Here is a 27,065-nt window from a genome sequence, read left to right as displayed (position 1 = left end):
CAATTCTCTAATGTTTGTCATGTTAAGGAGAGACAAAGCTTTTTTATTAAAGAGGAAGATCCTTTTAGTTTAACATCAGCATCTATCAGCACCAGACTCCATTGACAAAAACAGTAATTTTACTGAGCAGAACACAGGAGCTGCTGGAACACCACTGCCTCCATCTGTTAGTTTGTTTGTGTTATTGTGAGACGTTCGGTTGTGGAAGAAGTAATCAGATCCTCTACACAAGTAAAAGAATGACACAATGACACAAACTGACGCTAACGCTTCTGTTTACATGAAGGTCAGTGTGCTGGTTGTATAACGTCTCCTGAGCTTTTCAACAACACACCTGTTCCAACAAAACCAAAGCATGAAGTTCCCGCTCACTCACCACATGAACCACTTCTGACAGAGACTGAGAAGACCACAGGACGGCGAGATGCTGCTGCTGCTGTTTAAACTGGTGTTTCTTTTGTGGAGGAGAAATCTCCGAGCTCTTCTTCTTGTGTGGACGGTCACAGGATGAGACGCTGCACCTGGACAGTCTGGTAGTAAGATACAGGCACCTGTAATTAAAACCTCTGTCTTATCTCTTATTCTCTGATGAGTCTCTGCCAGGCGTCAAACTCCAAATATGCTGGATCCTACATTTCCCATGATGCAACTCAAACTTTGGAAAACTCCATCCAGAGCCACAGACGACAAAGTTCCAACACAGCAGAGCAAAAACATTAATAATTATAATCCAGTGATATAATATGTGTGACTCTGAAATGACTCGGTGAGTACTTAACGTATATGTTGTACTTTTACTTTACCAAGTAAAGTTTTGAATGCAGGCCTTTTACTTGTAACAGAGTATTTCTACACTGAGGTATTGGTACTTTTACTTAAGTAAAAGATATGAGAGTGAGAATTTGTTGCTTTTCTATTCACATGAAAATAAATTGAATATTTCATGACATCAGCTTGGGCTTCAGGAAAGTATGATTGTGAGTACTTTTATTTATTGTTTGTTTCTTTTCCTAATAATAATAGTTCCTGATAATGTCACTGATCATGTCTCAACTGTGGTTGTAAGAAAAAACTGAAGCGACTCACCCTGAAAACAAATTCTTCCCAAAAGAAAATTATTTCAAAATTTAATTTGGGAGTGAAACCAGTGATTCTGTCATTTCCATATTTACATTTTTTCTCCTTTTCCTCCAGATAAAGAGCTTCTTGTTCCCAGGACAAGTGGATCGCTGTCAGGAGCCCATGTGAAAACAATGACAGACTGAGTCTCTGCAGCAGCTCTGTGCGCAGAGCTGGAATTTAACTCACGACATTTACTCAAATACCTGAGCAACTTTGATCGACTTATACTTTACCTGTGTGTTTGTTTCCTGTTTATAAGGTGAAAAAGTGTTAAACACTGGACACAGATGTTTTGTTATGTATAATGCTGATGTATGATTTTAATATTTGTGGAGTAGATTTTCTAACAGCAGGAACATTGAGTTAGTTGTTGTATGTTAGAAGCAAACTTCAGACTTTCCAAAAAGATTTTGTTGTTGTTGACAGACCTAATGAGTCTTTACCTAAAACAAATGAAAGTATTTTTTCACAGTGTGAGCAGACAGCTGCAGGTGTATTGGAAATTCTCATATGATTCATGATAACTGAACTGGTACAATTGTTCCTTATGAAATATCATATGCTCAGTACTTGTCAGCACATGTCAGTGAGCTGACAGGGCCTGATACAGAGCTGCATAGCTGTGTAATCTAACTGTGTTTCTTTTCCATTTAACCTGTAATCTATTGTACTCTGTACTCACTGTGCGTCTCATGCTTGAGGAGTACAGTGAGTCTGTTTGCAAACATAAGATTTAAACCTACAGAGAGACGACTGTTGACTCTGCTTTATTGAACAGAAGATTCCCATGACACAGGTTAAATGATTTCTTAGCACTTCCTAACACCATATGATAATCTGAAATCATACAACCATCAAATCCAAAACAAATCCAGATTGTGTTTGACATCAGTGTCGTGTTCTCTCTGTTAGTACAGAGGAAACATCCTCATCTGAAAAGCCTCTGATACTTTGGTTTGATCATCTCCAGATCTTTGTTTTTCTGCAGCTTCTGCGGCAGGCTGCTCGCCTTCATGATCGCATCGTGAGCCTCGTCAAACAACTTCTCGCCAAACTCTTTCTTCACTCGATCCCTCCAGGCGATCAGCTTCGGCCGGCCTTCAAACACGTCCACGCCAGATCCAACAGGCTGCAGAACACACGGCAAACACCAACTGGATAAACACAGGTCCTTAAAAAGATAACGCTACAATACATGAACTTACATTACAAATACGAGGACATAAAAATAGTTTCTCTCTCTTAGAGTCAGGATCCCATCGTGGGTCTTTAACAAAATGACTACATTAAATTATTTTGGTTAAAGGGGTTTTAGTTGCAGGGAATCACAAGAGACAGATTAAAACATACATAGTAAAATCAAAGCAGCTTTGTGTCTAAGTCTAGATTTTCAAACATGAACTGAGCTATCTGAGGATCAGTGGGAGCAGGGACGAACATTAGACACCAGAGTCTCAGAAGTGTAGCTTGGACCTAATGTTAATCAGAGAGATTTTGTCAGTTGGATAAGCAGCAGGTAGTGAAATCTGATCTTGTTTCTTAGTTCCACTTACAGCAGCTACAATCGGTACCTAATGACAATGAGAGAACAAACTCTCAGAGCTGAATCTGTGGTTCCTCTTGGCATTACAGGGTTTTACAGTGAGTTCCAGATCATCGTTTATCTGCCTGTCCTACAACTTCACTGTTTTGGTTCACTCCCACTACTCTCAGTGTTGTTTCTCAGTCAGAGAGCAGCAGGAGGTGGTGGAGACCAAAAACAGTGATAAAATGGGAGAGTACCCGAATCAGGTGACCACAAACACGACTCCAAATGAATGATAATGTTGCTTTTGTAAGTGTTGAGAGTTTTAACAGAGCAGAGAGCAGGGATTTTTGGTTTTTGGTGGAGAGAGAGAGAGACAGTTTCTAATCTCTGAAATGTTTCTAAGATGTAGCTTTACTGTGTTTATCTAAACCGAGGCTGCTGAAACAGATCAGAAAGTTCTAGTCTGAACTTTCTGTTTCTACTCGTGTGACCTTGCTGTTATCTTCAGTTTACGACTACAACAACCTCCCTGCACCCAGCAGAGGCGACAGAGCCACAGAAGACATTATACAACTTCTACTGAACTTCATGTGCACATTTAATGTGATTGTTTGATTTAAAGAACGGTTTCACTTACATGTCCAGGAGCAGTGATAGAAACAGAAGCGTTACCTGCATGATCTCAACGACAGCCACCAGATCGGCCAGAGAGATTTTGTCTCCAATGATGAACGGTTTGTTCTGCAGGAAGTTCTCCTCCAGCAGGTTGAGCGACTGCTGCAGATCCTCCAGAGCAGCGTCGATCTTCTCCTTCGGGGCCTCGGAGCCCATCATGACAGGATACAGAGTCTGCTCAGAGCGAAACACAAACATCAGTGAGACGTGTTCTGTTTATGAGACCAAGCACAGAGGCTAAACGTTATCACATCATCAAAATCTCAGTATTAAGAATAATTTGCATATAAACTAAACCTACATGTAACAGTAAAAGCAGTAGGAGGACAGAATGAATTATTACATAACTGAAGATTTCAGAGCAGACATGAACAAATGTTTGCACTGTTGAAATGTGTGTAAAGAGGCAGGTGAGGTGAGGCTGCAGCGCCGTCCGGGACTCGTACCCTGAACAGGAAGACCTTTGACCCGTGAGCTCGGAGGTTCATGTGCTGCCAGGACAGGTATTCATTAACACGAGCTCGCTGCTGCAGGTCGGCCGGATACCAGTGATCCGGCACGGACGAGGAATATTTCTGCGCCATGTACTTCAGGATCGCGATGCTACAACACACAACCTCAAAATAAATATCATTTTTATTAACTAAATAACACCTGTGATGTGCAGATGTTCAGGAACAACATCAGGTGCTCACAGAAACATTATGAGTGACAGTTCAGAAAGCAGCTCCAGGACTGTACATCTGTATTTTATGTGTGTAGAGGCCTCTAGAGGCTGCAAAGCCTTATTCCTGTTTTAATGCACCAAACAAAACTGAAATCCACTCATTCAACTCTGTTGTTCTGGGATGGAGGCTGAAATCTGAGATAGAGATTGTACAGCTGGCTCCACCTAGAGGGAAGTGGAAGAATATTTTTGTAATAATTAAAGGATAACTCTGGTCTTTTTGAACCTGGGCCTTATCTTTCTGTGTTTTGAGTGTAAATGATTTGACAGGTCAGTCAGTGCAAACAGCTGCTGCAGTGGTCAGATTGTTATTATAGTGTCTGACAACATTAGGAGAGGATTCCTACAGAGACAGAGCTTTTTATTCAAGAGGAAGATCTTTTAGTTTAACCAGGAACATCACTGTATATCAGCACCAGACTCCATTGACAAAAACAGGGATTTTACAGAGCAGAACACAGGAGCTGCTGGAGTATTGCTGCCTTGATCAGTTAGTTAGTTTGTGTTATTGTGTGATAGTTTTACTTATAGAAAGACTTTGAATATTTCTTCCATCACTGAGCGTCACATAATAACCCAGGCCCAGGTTCAAAAATACCGGAGTTATCCTTTAAACTTACCTGATTGTTTGCCTCAAATATGAACAGAGACATCTGAAAACAGCTGTTTTTATTTTAATGAACTGCACATATTGGGGAATCAAACCTTGTACCTTTCAGTCAGAACGAAGTTGCCATCCTTCATGACAGGAATCTTCCTAATCATGCTTAATTTGCCAAACTCCTCAGTGAACTGCTGACCTGGAGGGAAAAAATCCTGAGGTCAGATTGTGTTGCTGTGAAAACACAAAGAATACATGTGTATATTCCACATAACTGAGCGACATGGTCATTTCAAGAGATGAATAACATGTCTGACAGAGTGTGCTGTTTTTTTTTTTAACTCCTCCTCCCATTTCTGCCTTAAAACGCGTCTCTTTCCTTTATTTTCTTTTCCCAGCAGACTCTGTTAAACTCCATCTCCTCAGAGACGCTGTGAGGTTTTGTCTGGATGCTTTGACCTGCGACCCGTTACATCCCACCCGCTGGCTGCTCGTTAAGTCGGTTAACGAGGAGTTAACGAAACTCTACTCCTCATCCCACCGAGGCAGACTGTCAGCTTTTTAGGTGAAATGTGAAAACTGATACCGAGAGGACTTTTTTTCTTTCTTTTTGAAAAGCTCATGATTATACAACAAGTTCAAAGCCCGCAGGACGTTCAACTCCCAGCTCCTGCAGACTGAGAGTTACAAACTTAAACACAGAGGGAAAAAAGGCCGGAAATTTAACTATGCAGATAAGCGGAGCTGGATCTTACGCAACGAGACTTGGAGTCTGCAGGTCACTCAACTCTGCAAACATCTGCTAACACTTCCAAAAGATCAAATTAGCAACTACTGAAAGGCAGAATATGCGCTATAAGCTGCAATCCCTTAAAAAGCATGCACATCTCAGCTGAGTCCACAGTGTCATCCCTGTCCCCGTGTCTGTCAGACGGTGTGGGCTTACCTGCAGAAAGGTCGACCATCTTAAACTCAAAGGGAATCCCGACCGCCTTAGCGAACATGAAGACGGAGCGGCAGGGCTGGGAGAACAGGTCCAGGTAAAGCTCCATGTCAAACAGTCTCGGGCTCTGCAGACGCTTCTTCTCCGCCGCGGTTCCCTCTGTTTCCACTCCTCTCCTGCCGCGCCTGTTTTTCCTCCGTCTTCCCGGGCTCCGCCTCTCTCTCCCCGGCTGACGGGCTCATTGGGTTTTTGAAATGTTGGCGTCGGTTCAGAGTGAGCGGGGCTGTCATGGCTGAGCGCTCTGACCTTTGGCATCGGCTCGGCCAAACATTTTGTAAACACCGCTGAGATTATCACATTTCTATCTGCCTGACGTGTCTCTAATCTGAGGCTCACGGGACATACAGTCAATAATCCATGGACAGTAATTAATGAATAATGACTTATCATATTAGCAAATAACAGTTCTGTTATTAAGCAGGGCTGAAACTGTTCGTTTAAAAGTTCAATGTAAATATTTTTCAACTTTTTGTTAATTTAGTTTTAATTTCTTTAAACAACAAAAAACACAAATTCAAAATTAACAGGGAAATAACAGTTTTGTAATGTGAGACCTCTCTTTGTTTTTCTCACAGTAAATTTAATATATTTGGCTTTTTGACGTCTGAGCTCAGGCTCTCAGAACCTGGGATGCAGTTCTTCACTTTCCCTGACATTTTATAGACTAAACTATTGATTGAAAATTGAAAATTAATAACAAAAAAATACTGTATCTGTAAATGTTCCAATCTACGCAAACAGATCAGCAGACAGGACAGAAACACAGTTAAAGTGACTGAAAGCTTTAGCTTGAATCAGGGCTCACGTCTCTGGCTGTTGACTGGACGTGGTTCAGTCTGCAGATGTGGAGGCTTCAGACGGGTCGACGGAGCTGGACGTCGTCTCACTGCAGAGTTTCCTGACGTACAGACAGAGCATCAACATTTATATCAAGTATTATATAGTTATTATTAACTGACTGCAGGTTGCTGAACAGTTGCATATTTAGCTTCACAGACCAACATTAGCACTGATCTGGAGTCAGTTGACCTTTTAGCTTTTTCTCTGAAAACAGCTGACTACTGCAGAGTAAAGGCCTTTTCACAGTGGGGGTGTTTTTTTTGGTGCGATGAATTCACACGTCAATTTATTTCTGTTTTCAAACTGTTGTTTTTGTTCTGAGTACTTTCACACAGAATGCAGTGAAAGAGTGATATAATTTTTCACACCACAAATAAAAACAATAGACTGCCAGAGGCTGCTCTGGATAAAAGGATTCTAGCAGTTGGTCTTCAACCTACTCAAATGCAGCCGTCACATCTCCGACAGGACCTCAAACTGTCCCACCAACACCCTAAACAATACGTCTGCATCTGGCTGTGGTTGGTTCAGCTCTGGTACATTCACAGGCGAGTATCTCACACTTTTGCATTCTTCACTTGCATCGTGCTGTTTGTGAAAAGATCTTAACACTGAAAATAAGGCTGCATACTGGAAAAAGAAACCAATGAGCTGAAAGACATGAGTTCTTCAGAGTTGAGGGAAGCTGCAGAGTCTCTGTGGAAACACATCCACTGAGAGAAAGTCGGATTCTTTCCTGTTTACACTCTAAGCATGACTTGTGCATGAGGACAACAGTGAATCCCTGTGTGAACAGATCAGGCAGAGGAGGAGGACTGTCGTTTTTGGATGATTTGGCTGCAGATGAGATCAGGGCTCTGTGAGGGCCAGACCATCTGCTGCAGGACTCCTTGTTCGTCTCGTCTCTGGAGATTCTTTATCGTCGTCCTGCTGCAGGATGAATGTCTCACCAGTCACTCCCTGACAGTGTTATATAACAGAAAATAAACATCTGTAGTACCTAAAACCTTTACACAACACTGCAGATGAAGTGACGGTGGAACATTTAAAGCACAGACACAGGATAAGAACTTATTTCACTGTATGTTTAAGCCTTTAAAAGTACAGCCTGATTTTAAGAGCGCCTACCTAGTTTGAATATTTTGATGAGACCGCAGCTAATCTGGTTCTGGTGGGAGTCGGCCAACTGTGAGGAAACAGCTGCAACAGGATATCAGCTGCCAGCAGCGTTCACACCACTGTGGACACAGGTCATGAAACTCAGAGACACAATCCAGAGGAGAGTGACCCCAGTACCTGGCTGGTTTGGGGCCAGAGGTCTGTGGTTTGTGTCCTCGACTGCTCCTCTCAGCGGGGTCGTCGAGGGCCGAGGCTGTTCCCCTGGGGGCGGTGCTCTCCACGATCTCCAGCAGCCTCTCCATCTTCCACTGAGTCCCAGCTGATTTCTGTGGGCCCTGCAGAGGTTGGAGAACAGCTGAGCTTCGAAAATCAGAAATGATCTCACCGCTGTTACTGAGATGTGACAGGCAATAAGGTTTAACAGATAGTAATGTTCATTTCTCTGAATTATTTTCTTACAGTTTTAATGGTGTAAATCTCAACCAACTCTGTATTTAGTGATATTTCAAATGCTGTGAAGTCAATTAAGACATCTTTTCTGTTCAGTCGTTAGAAACCACGACACTATATACATGATCAGGGTCAAATTATGTTACAGGTAAGTACAGATGCATATTTTTGAATGTTGAGAGTGTGCTGAGTTTGGATTTATGCAGGAAGTTGTCAGTTAAAGCACAAACATCTCCACATTTACTCAAGTACTGTACTTAAATATAACTTGTACCTGATTCAAGCATTTCCATCTTGTGCTGCTTTATACTTCTACTCCACTACATATTTAGTACTTTTTTCCCACCACTTTACATACAGTGTTAAAACTAACATAGCAATATATCTGGGGAAATTCAGCACATTTTTGGATCTAAAACCTTTTGCTGGAGTGTTTTTCATTTACTCTGAAAACTTCCTGCTCCGCTGGATGTTTGTTTGAGCAGCAGAATAAAAATGGGATGTCTGACAAACTGACACAATAGCTGACACAATAACCAACAAATCATCTTCCGCCCACAGATGTTATGATATTCCTGGGCCGATCAGAGGCTGCAGCAGGAGCCTGGTCCAGGCTGTGTTTTCACCTTCAGAATGTGTCTGAGGATGATGGCTGCTTCCTGCTTGACGCCGTCCAGCTGCCTGCTCCTGCTTCTCTCCTTCTGAAGCTCGGTCTGCAGCCGATCTGCCTCTGCTGTTTTCTGACAGCACTCCTTAGATACTGAGGCCAAGCGCTGTCTGAACACATAATAATACAATAACACCAATCACTACCGCCATGGGGGTATAGCTCAGTGGTAGAGCATTTGACTGCAGATCAAGAGGTCTCTGGTTCAAGTCCGGATACCCCCTGAGCCTGATTTATGCTAATATTCACCACAAACATTTAATACCTTCAGTAATGAAGCTTGGATTGTCAGTTTACTTCTATGAAAGGAGGCAAAGGAGTCGGCCATAGACAGTATCAAAGATGCACCTTACACCCTACAGAATAAAACTTTTACCTCAGAGACTTTATCTGGGCCAGGATGTTCTGCTGGGTGGTGCTCCAGTCCTTTAGCTCCGCCGTCAGCTGCTGGTGCTTCTCCCTCAGCTGCTTCACCTCCTGAAGAGGATGAAGATTTTGGTGATTTTTTAAACTCAAAAAAGGGAAACAAGGCTCGGGAAGTTCTTGCTGTTTGTTTTAAAAGTGTGGTAACTCATCAGATGGGGATGAAGAACATCCAATGAAATAGAAGATCCATTTTCCAGCTCATTATTGGGTGTTTTACTCAGTTATCTGTTGTCAAAATTATGTCAAATTAAAAATGAAAAGAATAGAAACCCAATTAAAGAAGAACAAGCTGTGAAGAAGGCTGTAGCTTTGTAAGTTGCCTGGTGTCCAAATCTGTTTGCTCTGTGTGTGTTTATCTGACTCAGACTGAAGCTTCATGTGATCCTCAGCTCTCACTGAAATCATCTTTTTGCAGCTGAAACTATGACAGCAACCAGCACCGTGTTCTGCATAGGGATAGACCGACTATCGGCACCGATATTCAGCATTTTGACGCATATCAGCATCGGCCTTTTTTAAAAATCTGATGGCTGATAAGAGATCAGTTTTAAAGTTTGGCTCTGATGCAGCCTCTCTGTCTGCAGTCACTACTCTGTCTCCAGCATTGTCCCGCCCACAGCACCATCTGATTGGTTACACGCAGAGCCACAGCAACAGCCAATCAGCAGTGAAAGCTGTGCATGCACAGTGCTCACACACAGCGAAGAGGAGAAAATTTTTTCACTTAAAACAAAGATAAGTGAAAGATAAAATAACATTTCAGTTATATAAATTTTGGCAAACTTTATTTACTGTAGAAAACTTTAGGGAGATATTTATTTCTTTAATTTTTCATTTAACTTTATAAGACATGCTGCTGAGCCTGGGAGCTCCCTGCACTTTTTGTTAGAATTTTAAAACAAAGATGTCTATTGTCTAACATTAAAAAAACCTTTAAGATGTTGCAAATCTGAAAAGCTGTTTTTTAGAAAAATATGCTTAAAGGCATTTAAACAAAGTTAAATTTGGAGTTTGTATTATTCAAAATTTTGATGCCAATATTTTCACTTTTACTGCAAATGAATATTGGTTCCAAATATTGGTTATTGGCCTCCTTGACTACTAATAATCTGTATCGGCCCTGAAAAAACCATACCGGTCTATCTCTGTGATACCACATCTACCCCCCTCTCTTTTTTTTCAAAAATTTGAATATTAGAAATATTTAATGTCATTTTCTGTCTTTTTTAAAAAAAATTTAAATTTTCGCCCTCGTCATTTCCTGTAAATGTGATCAACAGGCCTTTAGCTTCATGTAGTCGACCTTTCAGTTGTTTCTTTCCCACAATAAAGATCTAAGTTCACTCCATCTGTGGTTTTGTCTTTATATTATAAAGACAATACGATTCAGAGTTTTTGACACTAGAGAGCACCAGAGTACAAAATTATTTCTTTTCTGATCACAACAACACTGCAACCTGAGTTACTACCCATGATCTGTATCTTGATATTAATCTTACACAAACTCAGGAATTTCATTTTCTAAATTGAGTCTGAAACCTTGAAAATAAAGCCTAGAAAGCATAAAACCTTAAAAAGTCTAAAACCTTATAAAAAAGTGGTATTGTTTGTGTGTTTTTTTTCAACAAAGGAAATCATATACATTTCCATCTATTAAGTGAAATGAAACAAAGTGTGTAAAGTAAGAACAACAGATAGATGCAAGAAAATTTAGGTTTTGTTTTTTATTTTTTTGTTTTTTTTGTTTGTTTGTTTTTTGGGGGTGTTAGTTTTTCTTTGTTTTGTTGTTTTTGCAATCCCTCTGTTCACCCTTGAAGGAGATGTAATTGAAATAATTGTTTTCATAGCAGAGTTTTTGGCTGGAAAATTACAGGTGAACCTCTGGGGAACACCTGCGCATTTCCTGCAATGTCAAATTAGACCCAAGAGTCCACCACGAGCATGCAACTTGGCGTCGGCGGCAAGGAAAAATTCCCTGAGCAGAACCGGGCTCATGGTGGGGCCATCTGCCTTGGCCGGGCCTCACGTCTGCCATGATTAAGATCGATTTCCTTACAGTGGGTGATGGAGGGGGAGGCAGCTTATTCGCCGCTGGTGGATGCAGGCACCGCTGGCCTCTTCCACCTTTGTGGTTTCCGCAAGCCCAGGAAGTGGCGGAATCTCTTGAAGGTTGATTTCCTGGGGGTTGTTTCAGTCTCTTCTGCTTGTGGTAGGTCATTCTCGTGTTCCTCAGGCTGCTCCTGGCCTTCCTCCACCTGGAGCTCTGTGGAGAACTGAATAGTTATGTGGGCTCTCAGGTTCTCGATCTCTGTGTAGAGAGTGTCCTGCTCATCCTTCATCTTTTGGACCAGGGTCTTCAGGTCTTCTTTAAGACCCATTACTGTCTGTTGCTTTTGCTGAAGCTCAGCTGTGAACCTAGTTTGGCTGATCCTCAGTTCATAGTTAAGAGCCAGGTTTTTCTGCTTCTCCAAGTGGAGCTCCAACATCAGCTTGTCTTGACCGAGTTTCTGTGTGTCTTCGTTGTTCTCTTTCTCTGTTTTCAGCTCAGCGGTGAGCTTTTCCAGGCTGAGCTTAAGTTGGTTCTGGAGAACCTCGTGGTTCTCTTTCTCTGTTTTCAGCTCAGCGGTGAGCTTTTCCAGGCTGAGCTTAAGTTGGTTCTGGACAACCTCGTGGTTCTCTTTCTCTGTCTTCAGCTCAGCGGTGAGCTTTTCCAGGCTGAGCTTAAGTTGGTTCTGGAGAACCTCGTGGTTGTCTTTCTCTGTTTTCAGCTCAGCGGCGAGCTTTTCCAGGCTGAGCTTAAGTTGGTTCTGGAGAACCTCGTGGTTCTCTTTCTCTGTCTTCAGCTCAGCGGTGAGCTTTTCCTGGCCAAGCTTAAGTTGGTTCTGGACAACCTCGTGGTTCTCTTTCTCTGTCTTCAGCTCAGCGGTGAGCTTTTCCAGGCTGAGCTTAAGTTGGTTCTGGAGAACCTCGTGGTTGTCTTTCTCTGTTTTCAGCTCAGCGGCGAGCTTTTCCAGGCTGAGCTTAAGTTGGTTCTGGAGAACCTCGTGGTTCTCTTTCTCTGTCTTCAGCTCAGCGGTGAGCTTTTCCTGGCCAAGCTTAAGTTGGTTCTGGACAACCTCGTGGTTCTCTTTCTCTGTCTTCAGCTCAGCGGTGAGCTTTTCCAGGCTGAGCTTAAGTTGGTTCTGGAGAACCTCGTGGTTCTCTTTCTCTGTTTTCAGCTCAGCGGCGAGCTTTTCCAGGCTGAGCTTAAGTTGGTTCTGGAGAACCTCGTGGTTCTCTTTCTCTGTCTTCAGCTCAGCGGTGAGCTTTTCCAGGCTGAGCTTAAGTTGGTTCTGGACAACTTTGTGGTTCTCTATCTCTGTCTTCAGCTCAGCGGCGAGCTTTTCCTGGCTGAGCTTAAACTGGTTCTGGAGAACCTCGTGGTTCTCTTTCTCCGTTTTCAGCTCAGCGGCGAGCTTTTCCTGGCTGAGCTTAAGTTGGTTCTGGACAACTTCGTGGTTGTCTTTCTCTGTTTTCAGCTCAGCGGCGAGCTTTTCCTGGCCGAGCTTAAGTTGGTTCTGGACAACTTCATGGTTGTCTTTCTCTGTCTTCAGCTCAGCGGTGAGCTTTTCCTGGCTGAGCTTAAGTTGGTTCTGGACAACCTCGTGGTTCTCTTTCTCTGTTTTCAGCTCAGCGGTGAGCTTTTCCAGGCTGAGCTTAAGTTGGTTCTGGACAACCTCGTGGTTCTCTTTCTCTGTTTTCAGCTCAGCGGTGAGCTTTTCCAGGCTGAGCTTAAGTTGGTTATGGAGAACCTCGTGGTTCTCTTTCTCCGTTTTGAGCTCAGCAGAGACCTTTTCCTGGCTGAGCTTAAGTTCATCCTGAACCTTGTTGTTCTCCTCTGTGTGCAGGCTGGTGTTACACTTCTCTTGGTAGAGCTTCAGCTCATCCTCGAGAGCCTTGATTTTATCTTTGTGAGCCTGCAGCTCAGCATTGAACTTTTCCTCGTTGATTATGTGCGCTACCTTCAGCTCTTCATAATCCTGTTGGAGGTCTCTCTTTTTCCTCCTCTTAATGTTACTCCTGACCTGTGAAGCAATATTTGAGGCATTGAGAGTTTCTGCGTCACTATAGTTCTGCAGTCTCGCAAGCTCTTTTTTGGCTTCTTTTTCTTTATTAATAAACAATTCCTTAAGACGTTTTTGGTTGGACAGTTGTTGTTTCGTGTCCTCCAACTCTTGGCTAACCTGTACTCTCCAGTTGTATTCCATGCTCAACTGTTTTTGAAGATGACAAATTTGTCCTTGGAGTGAGTTGTGCATGCTCCAGTATTCGAAGGACGTCGGCGGTCTAGGCACCATGCCGTTTTGAGAAGTAGTGCTCGCCATTCTTAGAAGAAGAATCAGGATTTAAGTTGTACCTGAAAAATGCAGTTTCTCTGAAAGTTCCTCCGAAATCAGTGGTCTGTGTGTCGGTTCTTTTCCTCACCGTAGTTCTGTAAGATTTGAATTCTGATTCACTCCTCTGACGAGAGTGCCTAGTTAAAGAAGTCTGGTGACATCAGCGAATTCCAATCATATGTTAATGACATCACCAATGAATGATACATTGCTGCCTTTGATTTTGAACATTCCATTCCATTTTTGGAGTCATTTACGTTCAAAATTCTTTGATTCAAATGTAAACAAAACTGTCCCACTATCAACATTCAAAACAATTTTAAAATCTGATGCTGATCCAAACTGATCGACAGGTGGAACACAACAATTTCACACAGCAGCACTGTTTAATGATCAGGAATCACAAAATGCAAATGTTGTGGGTTTAAATCTTCACGAAACTCTGTATTAAGAAGCATGGAATCACCTAATACAATTCAAACTTGTGAGCTGTGTGTTAAATTAGAAATCACCTGATATTCTCAGGGCTTGATATCTACTTTTCTCCCTGTGCTCTTAAGCTGATAAATTTAGGAACTTAAGGGGAGCAATGAAAATAAAATAAACCAATAAACATCATCAAATTAATATGTAGTAGTCCTGCCATTAGCACGCAGTAGAGCTCTAATCCTGGCATGTTCCCCACGAGCCTTTCACACTGTTGAGGGGTAATCTTGTCCCATTCTTTTTGAATTACTGCTTTTAATTCTTCTAAATTCTTTGGTTTACGCTTTGAAACGGACCTTTTGATAATCCACCACAGATTTTCAATGGGGCTCATGTCTGGGGATTGAGCTGGCCACTCTAAGACCTGGATACAGTGGTCCTGCAGCCAAGTTCTACTGGCACTGGATGTGTGACAAGGGGCATTATCTTGTTGAAACATCCAGTTTTGACCTTGATGGAACAGTGCACGTGCAGAAGGGAGCATGTGGGTTTTGAGAAAGGCACAATACTTGGCAGAGTCCAATGTGCCATCACAGATAGTGAGATGACCAACACCAGCAGCACTCATGCATCCCCAGTAGGTAATGTACATGCTGGAGATAATGCTTGGCCTGGCCTTCTGTGTACCCTCACATTATCAGGAGGAGGATAAAGCTGGAAACTAGACTCATCTGACCACAGAACCACTTCTTCCAATTCCTCGCTGTAGAGTTCTTGTGTGCTTGGGCCCAACAACGCCGGGCTAACCTCTGTTTCTCACTGATCAGGGGCTTCTTGACAGCCTTGTAGGACCTTAAGCCATGATCTAAAAGTCGGCCACGTACAGTGTGGGTGGAACATTGGACACCAGTTTGGTTTGACCGCTGCTGCTGAAGCTCCTGTGATGTCAATCGGCGGTTTTCCCTGCACATGCGGATCAGGATGTGGTCATTTCTTGCTGAAGAAACCCTTGGACGCACAGATCTTGGTTTGTCTTCCAAGCTGTTGGTTCGTCTGTATTTCTGCAGAGTGTATCCAACTGCTGAAGGACTACATCTGCACTTCCTGGCTATCTAGCAGCAGCTGTACCCTTCCTGGCTGAGAATTTGAATCTTCAGGTGTGTTTCCTGCCTTAGGTTCCTTATTTTGGGCATTTTTGTCTCTGAAGAACTTTCAAATGTGCTGGATTTATATAGACACGAAGCACGGCAACAAAAAAGCACAACCTTCATTAGTGGAGCCTCTGCACAGATAAACACATAACGCTGTAGGAAACGCTCATCCTCAAAGGAGCTGGAAGACGCTCACAGAGAGCCTCAGGGTAGGAAATACTACTTTTTGGAGCTGCATATAAATATAGATCCTAACTATCACCAGTGCTTCCTCTGAGGGTTTTTATCAGTTTGTTCACCTGCTGCATCTTAGAAACCACTGTCAACAAGTGATAAGCATGTACTCCAATATATTCCATCTAAAGTAGCATTCAGGCAGCTGAATGTTAAATGAAAAACATTCAAAGTAATAAAAGTGTAATGTGTCTCAAGCCCGACCTATTGCACCTGCTATTCTGTCACAAACACTGGGCCTGGTCCAGACTGCAAACACAACAGAGACAGTGATGGACTGATGAAACTGTGGGGGTATAGCTCAGTGGTAGAGCATTTGACTGCAGATCAAGAGGTCTCCGGTTCAAGTCCGGATGCCCCCTATACCACATTTATGCCACTTTACAACAGGCACACTGACTGTGTCCTGTACACCCAGGATGATATACAAACAAAGACATTGTTACACAAGCTACATACAAGTAGAGCAGCTCCTGTAGCATGTTCTAACATTATGGCATCACTGTGCATTTGACCAACATGGTGTAAGTAACAACTACAAGCTGTAAGGCCTTAGAAAACCAAACTATCATCAGTTATGTAAAACTTAAACTGTGCTGACAAATCAAGCTCGTCTCTCACTTTAATGAAAGTGAATGAGTTCAGACAACTTTGAATGTTTATCAGTGATTCATTTCAAAGTAAGTAAGTAAGTTTCATTTCAGAGTGTTCTGTTAACTTGTGATCTTTACCTGGGGAATCTAGGAAAACTTTATATCTGATATATATCAGATATATATCAGATGTAGCACTTGAAGCAGTTACAGAATAGTTAGCTGGGCATATTCGCTGACACTGACACCTGCAAACTTGACAAAGACACTGACAGTGAACTAGAGTGTGGGGGTATAGCTCAGTGGTAGAGCATTTGACTGCAGATCAAGAGGTCTCCGGTTCAAATCCGGATGCCCCCTAACTCATGATTGACCTTTTACCTTCTTGTGTATGAAGCTCTCCTGTTCAGCCTTGTTGAATTCGGCCTTCAGCTCATCCGTCTTGTCAAGAAGCTCTCTCTGTCTGTCCAGCAGGACACTCTTCTCCCTCTGTAGGGCCTCATTCTCACTCAGCAGGGACTGGACCTGCTCCAAGCGTTCCCTGTGCTGAGCCCTCTCCGTCTGAAGAATCTCTGAGACGCCCTGCTCAACATAGATCTCCACCATCGTATGTGTATCCTCAACTGCCCTGTTGGTGGAAGACAGGGGGAGGAATCAGGGAGAAAGTGAGATGAGCATCTGCAGATGTGTAACTCTGTCCTAGACTTTACCTTTCCCTCTCCAACACTGCGTCCATCCTCAGACCGTGGATGATGGCGTCGTGCTCTTCCTTCTGACTGACCAGCTGCTTCTCCAGAGACTCAGCTTCAGGGACCCGCTGCCCCAACTGCATCAGCTGCTCCTTCTGCTCCTCAAACTTTGTTGCTGAGAGGAGAGGAGAGGAGAGGAGGAAGGAGAGGAAGCAAGGAGAGGAGAGGAAGCAAGGAGAGGAGAGGAGAGGAGAGGAGGAAGGAGAGGAAGCAAGGAGAGGAGAGGAGAGGAACAAACACTTCAACAAATGGAGCCAAACAAACCAGGAACACCAGGAAACCATGCGCTGCTCATAATAACTATAATTAGCTGTGCAGTTGCAGCTCATTACGCAGCATGTAAACTTGGCTTCAAATGTCACTGGCATCCAGTGAGACACTGGTGTGTTCCTAACTCCATGTCTCACACAAATTTGATCCATTCTAAGAGTGTGAAAGATGAAAAAATGAGGTACAGTCTCACCCTGCAACTTGATCTTTAAGTTAAGTTCATCCAGTTGTTCCTGCAGCTCCTGCATCTGCTGGTCGTGCTGCAGCTGCAGAGCTTCTCTGTCCTGTTCGGCCGCCTGTTTCTGACTCTCCAGCTGCTCAACCACCTCCTCCACCTTCTTCTGTTTTGCAGCCACAGAGCGTTTCAGGTGCTCAGTGACATCTTTCTTGTCCTTCTCCAACCCACTGTACCGAGACATGAGGTCGTTGTGCTGTTTCTCTAGCTCGTCACATCTCAGCTGACATCTGCAGGATGAAGAGGGACACACAGGCTTAAGGGCTATGTGCAAGAATTTACTGTGATTTTTGTGTTTTTGTTTACAGTATTTAACATGAACTAACTGCATCCTCTATCAGAGAGACCACATACCATACAATATTTTGTATATTTGTCAGTCAAATGAGGTGAAAAGAATTTAAACTGTCAATTAAAAGAACATAAACATGAGGAGAGGGAAAAATGTAAATACAATTAACGAATGAAAGACGAGCTGAAATGGGGAAATAGTGTTTGAGAGCTGGAAGGAGAGCTGAAAAAGCTGGTTCATGAATTAATCCTTTAAACAACGTTAACAGGCGTCTATTTTTAGGATTTATTTGTTGTTTGAATCGTTTTTCAAACCTTAAGTCCAAACATTCACCGGTTCCAGCTTCTCAGATGTGAGGATTTACTGTTTTTCTTTGTCATTTTGGACTTTTGATTCAATAAAAACCCAACCTGAATCCAGTTTTCACTCTCTTCTGACATTTTATGGACAAAACAATCAATCATTAGTTGCAGCCCTTTCTGGAAGAATTATTTATTTAATTAGTGATATCTATTGTATTACTTTTTTTGCTATGTGTATATCATAGCATATATTTTTCGCATAAAATGTATTTATCACGATGTCAGTAGCAATAATACTGGATGCTGTCAGTAAGAGTTATTTAAGAAGCACAAACTGATGCTAATGCTAGCACAGCTAACATGACTTAGGCTAACAAAAGCACTTCAAATTTCAAACTTCCAATTTTTATTCGACATCTAATACATATATCTACATTTATATATTATTCTGCATTTAAAAAAACTAGTAGCTAAAGATTTATCCCAACCAAAGAGAAGTACTGTTGGGTCGGCACCGTCCGTTAGCATGGTCTTACCTCTCCAACTGCCCTTCCAGATACTGAATTTGTACCAAATATAAGGACTTCTCGTTGTCTTCAGAACCAAATACAGCCGCCATAGTTATATATTTGTTTTCTTCCTATATATTTATCGGCTTTAAGTTGTTTATCTCCGCTTGTTTAGTTCTTCTTTCAGGAAATTTTCAAATAACGTTTCCAGACAAACTAGCTAACGGCTTACGGCTGCACTGCCGTGTTGCTAGGGAATGCTGCATTCAGGGACAGCTCCTAAAAATTCACGCTTAAATAAAGTGTCATCAATTTTGTTATTCTCACTTTATATGTGACTATTGGCCATATGTATTTTTTTCCCCTTTTTCCTTGTAGCACTCTGGTTTTAACAAGTCCTGCATAAATAAATTATTTATTAATGTGATTATTTATTTCATAAAGTAATATTTATTTATTTATTGGACATTTTAAGGATTCATATGCCTTTTCATTCTAACAGATTAACATAAATAAAAGTGCAAAATGAAATGTCAGAGACAGTTTGTTCTCCTGTGCTGCTCTATGAGATTAGAGTGGATTACATCAGCTATATTATGTAATATAAATTCAACTCAATGAAATGCAAATGCCAGTAAAGGACCTGACCTCAGAATAAAGGAATAGACCTCAAGCATTGTTGTGTGGATGATATAACAGCAAGATCACTATGACAACAATTACAGACATGTATACACATGAAGGTGCAGACAAAAACAAAAACAAAGCACTCGTACGCTCGGATTCGATGTCAGGTCAAGCTGTAATTCTGTAATTGCTCAGTTTATAGTCAAGTTCTGTTCTAGGAACGAGCAAAGCAGCGAGGTGGCTAATCTAAGCGACGTCTAATTTCTATTTTCATATGCAGCAACATTCACCGGTGATTCACGGGAACAGATTTGCATGCTGTGTCTTTTTATTTCTTCAGTCAGGACCCTGAATGTGTCATTCTGCTCTGAAGCTGGGAGGAATGCAACAGTGCCCTTCTCCGCCGGGCCTCTGCAACCATGTTTGGATCTGCTGATCTGAAGCTGTGTGGCACAGCCCTCCTGCTGGTCCTGGGAGTGCTCGCCAACGTCTTCAACCTCGTGGTCATGCTGGTGCGGCAGTGGAGGTCCGGAGTTGTGAAAACCGTGGCCGTCATCATCTGCTTCATCTCGCTGGGCAACGTCCTGCTGCAGATCTCCACCTTCGTCCTCGTGGCCTCGGTCTGGGCCGGGGTGCTCTGCTGGCCGGACTTACCTTTCTTCTTCTGCGTTGTCCTGTTCGTGTGGCTCAGCAGCAGCTCCGTCAGTTTCTGGTCTGTCGCCTGGCTGAGCGTCCTCTACTGCATGAGGGTTCTGAGCTTCTCCTCAGCTCTGTTCAGAGCGCTCAAGCAGAACATCTCGGCCATCCTGAACGTCACCCTGGTGGTGACCTTACTGACCTCCTGTGTGATCTTCACCCCGTTCTTCTACCTCCACTTCCAAAGCAAAACTCTTGCTCCAAAAAACACCACAGAAAAAGCTGCTTGTATGATCAGGAAGCCTCTGTTTCCTGCCTGGATTGACGTCAATGCTTATGTGATCATCTTCATCTGCTACCTCGCCCTGTTGCCCATGACGATCATGCTCCCAACCTCACTGAGGCTGGTCGTCTTCCTCTGCAAACACACCTCGTCCATGCAGAGGAAGCAGATCGGTTCTCACGCTGCGGAGTCGTACCTGCTCGTCTGCAGGCTCACGGTGGCTCTGGTCTGGGTTTACCTCACCACGCTGCTCACCATCTCCCTCTACTACTTCCACGCCATCTTTGCTTCGGGGCTGAGCGCGGACATGCTCTTCCTCGGCCTGTCGTTTTATTGCGCGGCCTCGGCGATCCTCCTCACCTGCTCCAACAAAAACCTGAGAGAGAGGCTCAGAGTGCTGCTCTGCAGGGGAAGGAACACAAACACACTGGTCAGGAGCGCCGAAGAAAAGAGTGGAGTCACAGCAACAGTTTGACTGAGCTTTACTTCAGTAACAAATACAGGATCCTGCAGTTATCTTCACACTCTACTGTAAGGCTCTGATTCTTCAGTGTGTGTTCACATTATCTGCGATGGATGATTCCCATGTCTTTAACTTGCAAGAACAAGATACTGGGAACTGACTATGTTGGATTATATCCATTATATCTGTGTTTAAAGAGTATCTGATCAGCTAGTTTATACTGACCCCTGCTGGTTTAACTTCTAACCCTGCTGCAGTGATGTACATTATCACTTTGGGAACTAATAATCATGAGTTCAGTTGAAGAAATGCCCAGTGGATTGTTTACGTGCTAAAGTACAATTCTGAAGAACTTCACTTTACTGAAGTGTTTCCATTTTATCGTATTTTCTACTTTTACTGCTTTAAATCACAGAGAAATATTGCACTATGTTAAGTTCACAGGTATAGCTACTCTACATACAAAAATACATTAAAAAAACACATATAACAAACTTACAAATGGTTTTATTATCGAAAAATCTAATGGTTCCCAACTTTTTGGCTTCTCATCTCTTACAAAAAAGCTCTTTCTTATGTTTCAGGTGTTTATTTTTCAAGGCTCAAAGGTGCAAAACAATCCAATAAAACACAAAAAGAGCCGAGATTAGAGAAAAGCCCAAAAACTGAAAAGAAATCTGTGAATCAGAACTTGTGACCCTTCAGAGGAGTCACAACAACAGTAACAGTAAAATGAGTAAAGAATCTGAGTACTTCACACGAGTGAGTATGTTACCAGTAGAGCCCATGTTGTTGTAGTTCCTGGTCATCACCAACAGAGGTCAGTAAAGGCTGTGGTTTCCTCATCACCCTGTTTACGTTCACATCAGTTCATGTTTGCAGCTGAGCAGTGGAGGTCACACCTGTGGAGAAATACAGTTGTGTTTAGACGGAGGAGTTTGTGAGACTGAGTCTGTCAGAAACAGAAAATGATGGTTATGAACTATGAAGAGGTCAAATGTGTCAGTTAATCACCGTGTCTGACTGAATGTCCTGAACCCTAGAATACCACTTTGCTAAAGAGCCACAGGAGGGTTCATGTCATTTTAGAGCTCTTATTCTTGTAAATAATGTACAATATTACATCTCATGTACATATTTTTTTCTTCGATGTAAATATTCTTTCTTGGTGTAAATATTTATTTTTCTTCTCTAACTATACTTGGACCTAATCTTGTATATCATGCTGCTGTAGCAATGCAAATTTTCCCTTGTGGGATTAATAAAGTTCATCTTATCCAGAACTGATGAAACTTCAAAGAAAATATATTTTAATTTTCAAAAAGTTTTTACTAAACTATCCACAGAAAACTGTTCCTTAATCAATATACTGGTTCTACTAATACTTTTACTGGTTTAACATCTATAACAGGTGATACATGAGATTTTAAAAACTGGTGTGTTCTGTCTTTGTCTAAACATTTACACAAGTTCATTCTTGACTGGGAAATAACAGATTGACAATACAATCTAGATTTTTTTAAGTTTAAAAAAAAGATAAAAGTGCTGTAGCTGAAATCATAAACTCTACTGAGTTACATGGTTGTTTTCCTCCTTGATCTCCTGTGTTTAAAAGTAAAGCTGTGGAAGATATACAGTTATATACTAACAGAATTACCATAAAGCATAATAAGGCCTGAATAAAACTGCAAATCCTTCTCTAAAAGTCACATTTAATTAAACCGTGTGAGATTTCTGGATCAGCTGCAGGGTTTTTTTAATCTTACTGCTACAGTTAAGGTTAGCTTTAAAGTAAAAATGCTTTGAAATGCAAAAGATTTCTTCCATGCTGGCAATCAAAACTCTTGACCACCCACAGCATCAAACTTCTTTTTATCACAGAAACTGCAGCAAATTGACGCTTGCTGATGTAAACTCAAAACAGGAAAACTCATTATTTGACCACAGAAGATGCTGATGCCTGACATCCTTGAAGGGAAAACCAAGATTAGCGGCAGCAGCGTGAGCAGCAGCAGCACTTTTCTGGCTCTGTTTTGATCTCCACTTCTTTCTGCCTTCACCTCTTTGGCCCTTTTGTTGTGGCGAGGCCTGCCAGGGGTCAGCCGGGGTCAGTGTGAGGGTTAGTGCCTTCAAACCCACTAATAACCCCCACTGCGCCCCCCCGCCCCTCTTCCAGGGCCATTTTTCATAGCTCGGGCCGGTCGGAGGAGGCGGGCAGCAGAGGCCGGTCGCTTCTATCCATGCGTCTGGTTTGCATTAAATGGACACATGTGGTCTTTGTTTTGAGAAGTGCGGCTGACACGAACCCATAAGCAGCCGTATGAAAAATGGGTTTCTCAGGCAGCGGATTTCAGCTAAACTTTGTTAAGGGTCAGTGTTTCACTTTAAACAGGAGGTATCGTAATGACAGGAAGTGTATGATTTGACTTAAGCCTTTAGTTAAGGATGACGGGCAGAGTATCACCGCAACGTGGAACAGTTGATCTGAGACAGACTGTGTGTATGAGTCAGTCGTCTGATAAGAATCTACAGCCAAGAGAACATATATTAGATGTTTCGACTCAAACTTATATATCACATGTCAGACTTTTACAGCTGCATGTTGCCGTACAGAGTAAGACGACTCCCCTGTCCACAGTCGAGATTTATACTCCAGCCTCGCACACAATAGCGCAGTGTATAGCTCAGGGACACATGGCGGTTGACGGACACGTTAGCTGTGGCAGGGATCAAACCTGTGACCTTTTTTATGACCGGGCAATCTGTTTAACCAGCAGACCACCCTGCAATGCCAAACAGCCATCGGATACTTTAATAAAGTTTCTTCAAAAAGAAATGAAAAGTCCAAAACCAACAGTGGATATAAGCTTTTTCCTCCGCTGAAAATAGTCCTCAACAAATGCATCATTTCCTCCTCTTTGTTTGTGTCCAGCTGTTTTCAGAAGTTACTGAGTCTTAAAAATTGAACAAAAATGTAAATATTTGTGAGAAAAAACTCTCACCATCAGATCTATTTAGCAGCTGTTCTGGAGCTTTCAGTCGTATCCCATGATCTTCATTAACAGATGGATTTGCTCAATTGCCACCGAACTGTAGATGTAGAAATCCTGCATTTTTGTCTGATCAGTTCAAGGACTTGTTATCCATGCAATGTTTAAAAGTTGAGGTTCAAAGTTCAGTAGTTTACAAGATCCATTTGGTTGATGTTCTGAACCTGTTTGGAACGAGGGAACGAGTTGGACACATGGTCGATGTTGCTGACAACAAGAAAAATATAGAAAAACATCAACATTATTCTTTAAAGGATAAAGTTGGAGCCTTTCTGTGGGATCACCTTCAGGGGAGGTGAAAGTTTCTCCATATCCTAACATGTGACATCTTCACAGTTGCAGGTATCACAGCTCATTTCCTTCTTTATGGGAATTAATGCACTGCCATTAATCCTTCTAAATACATGAACGGTTTTTACTAAAAGCAAGATAACGCCTTCAGTAACCATGAGGGGAAACCTGCGTTCTATGCAGCCGAGTTGAGCATGTTCACATCAGTGGTGCATTGCGTTACACTCTGCTTCCTTTCAGTCTGAAACCAACAGGAAGACTCTTCTCACCTCACTGAGCTTCAAAAAGCAAGAATACAGATTTGTGGGAACACACACACAGTAGCTCATGTTCAAAAGGGGGAAGTCATTGTTTGGTGAGTCACAATAAGTCTCACATTTTGGCTATTGAATTCCCATGTCAAGACGGACAAGCGTCGAACCAAACACCAAAAAGTCCAAACGCACCTTTTCCTTCTGTTTGTAAGAAGTGACTGTCTGCTCTTAGACTGATTTAAAGTATACTGTAATCTCAATCTTTGGGGTTAAGGGGAAGTCATTCCGAGTCCAAGTCACGCATCTTAGGTCAGGTTTTGAGGTTTGATTCTAAAAGTCATCGATAGATAGATATCACTTTCAGGACCAGCAGCTGCCAGCTCAGCACAGAACAAAGACTGGAAGCAGGAGGTAAAGGCCTGGCTATGGCACACCCCCCATGGTAATAACACTCCCCAATGGCAGGGGCCTCCCCCAGCAGAACATTGCTCCCATCACAACACACCACAAAACTGCTCAGAAATGTCTCAAGGAACACAACAAAGAGCCCAAGGTGTTGACCTGGCCTCTAAACTCCCCAGATCTTAATCCAATCCAGCATCTGTGGGATGATCTGGAACAAGCCAGATGATGAAGGCCCCACCCTGCAACCCACAGGACCCATGTCCCAGTGCCAAACACCACAGGACACCTTCAGAGGTTTTGTGTTCATGCCCCAATGGGTCAGAGTTGTTTTATCAGCACAAGGGGGACCTACACAGTATTATGCAAGTGGTTTTAATGTTGTGGTTGATCTGTGTATTTCTTTGCTGGACCAGTTGGCAGGTGACCAGTGAAAACTCCAGAAGTTATTACCAAGAAATATTTTGGACATACCAAATGAAAGTGGCATCAATATTTTCATCTAACTCTCAGCAAAAAAAGCAAATACACACATTTCCTTGAGTCCAACCACAGTCTGAACTGTTGGCAACTGGAGCAGTTGGGGATTTTGTGCCTTGCTCAAGGGCACATTTATCATCCTGGATGTAACCTTGCTTCTCTGGCCTTTATGTCTAAGTCTTTACATCAACAACAGCAAATACACTTACAAATCTGTGGAGATGTAGTGAGCTAAGGTGTACAGACGGGCAGATGTAGTGAGGGTTAACCAAGTCAAACCCTTGGAATGAACAACCCCCATCACAACACATGCAAGCACCAACTCAGCATTAGCTCACTGGAAAGCAATGCTGTGCACTTTGGTTGTGTGCCTTTTTTTTTTATGGTTTTTACGAAAAGGAAAACACTGCACTCAATAGGATAATCTGTGCATGTGATAAACACACTGAAGCTTCCATTCAAAACGGACAAACAGCTGCTGCTTCAGGACCAGATGAAAACCACAAAGGCTTTTCATCTGGAAAGATCTTCGGCTTGATTTCACCTGAACGAAGAGATGGTGAAACAAGGATAAGATGTTGGGCTGAAGCTCACTTGCAGGTGTTTGATTGGAATTATTATGTAGATATGGATATTTATGTCATATCTTGGATCATAAAAATGTGTACATGGATATTAACACTTTAGTTGACCAGTATAGTGTATGAATGGATCCATGTGTGTGCCCTAAAGGAGAAACTAAAATAAAACTCCCTCTCAGATATTATTCAGTTAAATCCAAGACGACTCTCTTTGTTGTGGTGCATCCTATACTTTGGACATTTGTTATTTAAACTAAAACTTCTCGTAGAAAAGTTGAGGACTATTCAGATCCCACTGTCAACGGCCTTTAAAGAAACTGCATCTTAAAGCATTGTTTTTTCCTACATTTAGCCATAGGTTGCCATTTTTACAGTGGCTGTGTTTAAATTACATCCATTGTCCTTCTACCTTGATCAGCATGTTATGTGAAACACCAGTTGGCTTCCAGCAGTTCCCTGCACCAGTGTCACTTAGGCAGATTCCTTTATATTTATTGGGCTTGGCAGTGACTTGAATCCTGATTTTGAAGCGTATTTCTTGTCTAATTGAGAGCTGTAGTCATATGTTGGAACGCTGCCACCTCTCATAAAAATACTGAGGAGGAAAATGTATTGGTACCATCTGTGGGAAGCATGAGATAGCTTGTTTATATAATTCACATGATGACAATGGCCAGTGCAACACAGGTTAATTTAGAGTTACAAGAGCACTTTTAAGTTTGCTAACTTTAGACACTGAGGAGTTTGCAGAAAGTTCAGTGTGAATGGATTCAAAGACCGACTCCAGATCAAGAACACTCCGCTTTCAAATGCAATAAAAATATATAGAGTGTGATCAAAACACAGTCGATCTGAGTTTAAGCTACAAACCTTTCTCAGATGGCTGCCCGAAGCAGAATTTGTCTCACTGGTTGAGTTAAATCTGGAATTGTGGAGACAAATATATATATTGTTTGAGGGTAAGTGAACTGGAAAATTTTAACAAACAGCAACGATAAAACATGAATGACAACTTTTTTTTCCCTCATTTGAAACTGTTGCATTTCTAAACTATTATTAATGACTCATTACATATCGACTGGACGACTGCGATTTATCGTCCTCTGTATAAGACAAAAAACTCCAATAACGCCAGTGTTAACTCTTGTTTTGCTTCTTTTTCCATTACTTCTTTTCTTCGGTATCTTTCTGTCTGGGCAGTGTTACTTCTTCATCCTCTTGTGATGGACTGAGGGCAGACTGGAAGCTATAGTGACTCACTATCACCTCTTGAGGTAAAAAGTGGTATTACAGGACAGGTTGGGGCTTGCTAGCATGCTAATTTCAGTAGATAACTCATCAACAAAATACATTTAAAAAAAGGGACAAAGGTGGGTAACTCCACCTACAATTGTTAAAAATCGTTATATTTACACTCCTATGTGTGCATGTTTTTTAACAAACGAGACACAAAATGTTTATTAATGAGGTTTTTTTACATTTTGAAGCCAGGCTAACTGTTTCCCCCTTCGCCTCCAGTATGGTAAGCTACGCTAACGTCCAGACTCCAGCTCTGTTGGCAAGAATCATACGAGACTGATTTTTTGCCCCTTCCTCTCAGGCAGTCTGTGTCTGCTACTGTTAAAAGTATATAAGTATATAAGTAAGAGTATTTTATTGTAAAACTATATACTCTGATGTTAAACATGCACTGTGAAAGCTGT

General features: G+C 42.2%; 4 protein-coding genes and 3 non-coding genes across 23 annotated transcripts; 4 read left to right on the top strand and 3 right to left on the bottom strand.

The window, feature by feature from the left end:
- Positions 1–1,873: 1,873 nt before the first annotated feature.
- gstt1a (glutathione S-transferase theta 1a) lies at positions 1,874–5,805 on the bottom strand. The gene is made up of 5 exons (XM_018673697.2): positions 5,600–5,805; positions 4,765–4,852; positions 3,772–3,928; positions 3,323–3,499; positions 1,874–2,251 (listed from the first exon to the last, which is right to left on the bottom strand). Exons 1-5 carry the CDS (start codon positions 5,703–5,705, stop codon positions 2,051–2,053), a joined length of 729 nt encoding a protein of 242 aa, XP_018529213.1. The 5' UTR covers positions 5,706–5,805; the 3' UTR covers positions 1,874–2,050.
- Positions 5,806–5,933: 128 nt separating this feature from the next.
- Positions 5,934–18,551, bottom strand: cfap157 (cilia and flagella associated protein 157). Its single transcript, XM_018673696.2, has 8 exons — positions 18,323–18,551; positions 17,151–17,422; positions 16,649–16,802; positions 16,320–16,566; positions 9,109–9,209; positions 8,692–8,842; positions 7,793–7,950; positions 5,934–6,554 (listed from the first exon to the last, which is right to left on the bottom strand). The coding sequence occupies exons 1-8, from the start codon at positions 18,403–18,405 to the stop codon at positions 6,488–6,490; spliced, it is 1,233 nt and encodes a 410-aa protein (XP_018529212.1). The 5' UTR covers positions 18,406–18,551; the 3' UTR covers positions 5,934–6,487.
- Positions 8,885–8,956, top strand: trnac-gca (transfer RNA cysteine (anticodon GCA)). The gene has a single exon. It is a non-coding gene; the product is annotated as a tRNA-Cys (tRNA).
- Positions 10,875–13,653, bottom strand: LOC127143189 (synaptonemal complex protein 1-like). Of its 17 annotated transcripts, none has more exons than XM_051075183.1 (5): positions 12,989–13,653; positions 12,200–12,913; positions 11,975–12,124; positions 11,825–11,899; positions 10,875–11,749 (listed from the first exon to the last, which is right to left on the bottom strand). In XM_051075183.1, exons 1-5 carry the CDS (start codon positions 13,520–13,522, stop codon positions 11,240–11,242), a joined length of 1,983 nt encoding a protein of 660 aa, XP_050931140.1. In that variant the 5' UTR covers positions 13,523–13,653; the 3' UTR covers positions 10,875–11,239. The 17 variants fall into 17 exon arrangements, with proteins under 17 accessions (XP_050931140.1, XP_050931138.1, XP_050931150.1 ...); XM_051075181.1 differs by having other exon boundaries at positions 10,875–11,899; positions 12,200–12,274; positions 12,350–12,913; XM_051075193.1 differs by having other exon boundaries at positions 10,875–11,899; positions 12,200–12,424; positions 12,800–12,913.
- Positions 15,636–15,707, top strand: trnac-gca (transfer RNA cysteine (anticodon GCA)). The gene has a single exon. It is a non-coding gene; the product is annotated as a tRNA-Cys (tRNA).
- Positions 16,227–16,298, top strand: trnac-gca (transfer RNA cysteine (anticodon GCA)). Its single transcript has one exon. It is a non-coding gene; the product is annotated as a tRNA-Cys (tRNA).
- Positions 18,552–18,815: 264 nt separating the features above from the next.
- Positions 18,816–20,371, top strand: LOC108881591 (taste receptor type 2 member 40). The gene has a single exon (XM_018673645.2). It carries the CDS (start codon positions 19,342–19,344, stop codon positions 20,314–20,316), a length of 975 nt encoding a protein of 324 aa, XP_018529161.1. The 5' UTR covers positions 18,816–19,341; the 3' UTR covers positions 20,317–20,371.
- The last annotated feature ends 6,694 nt before the right edge of the window (positions 20,372–27,065 follow it).

The sequence above is a fragment of the Lates calcarifer genome, linkage group LG13 (assembly GCF_001640805.2).
Source record: "Lates calcarifer isolate ASB-BC8 linkage group LG13, TLL_Latcal_v3, whole genome shotgun sequence".
NCBI classification, from domain to species: domain Eukaryota; kingdom Metazoa; phylum Chordata; class Actinopteri; family Centropomidae; genus Lates; species Lates calcarifer.
Note: the sequence above shows the minus strand (reverse complement) of the source record. Positions and strands in the feature narration are given on the sequence as shown.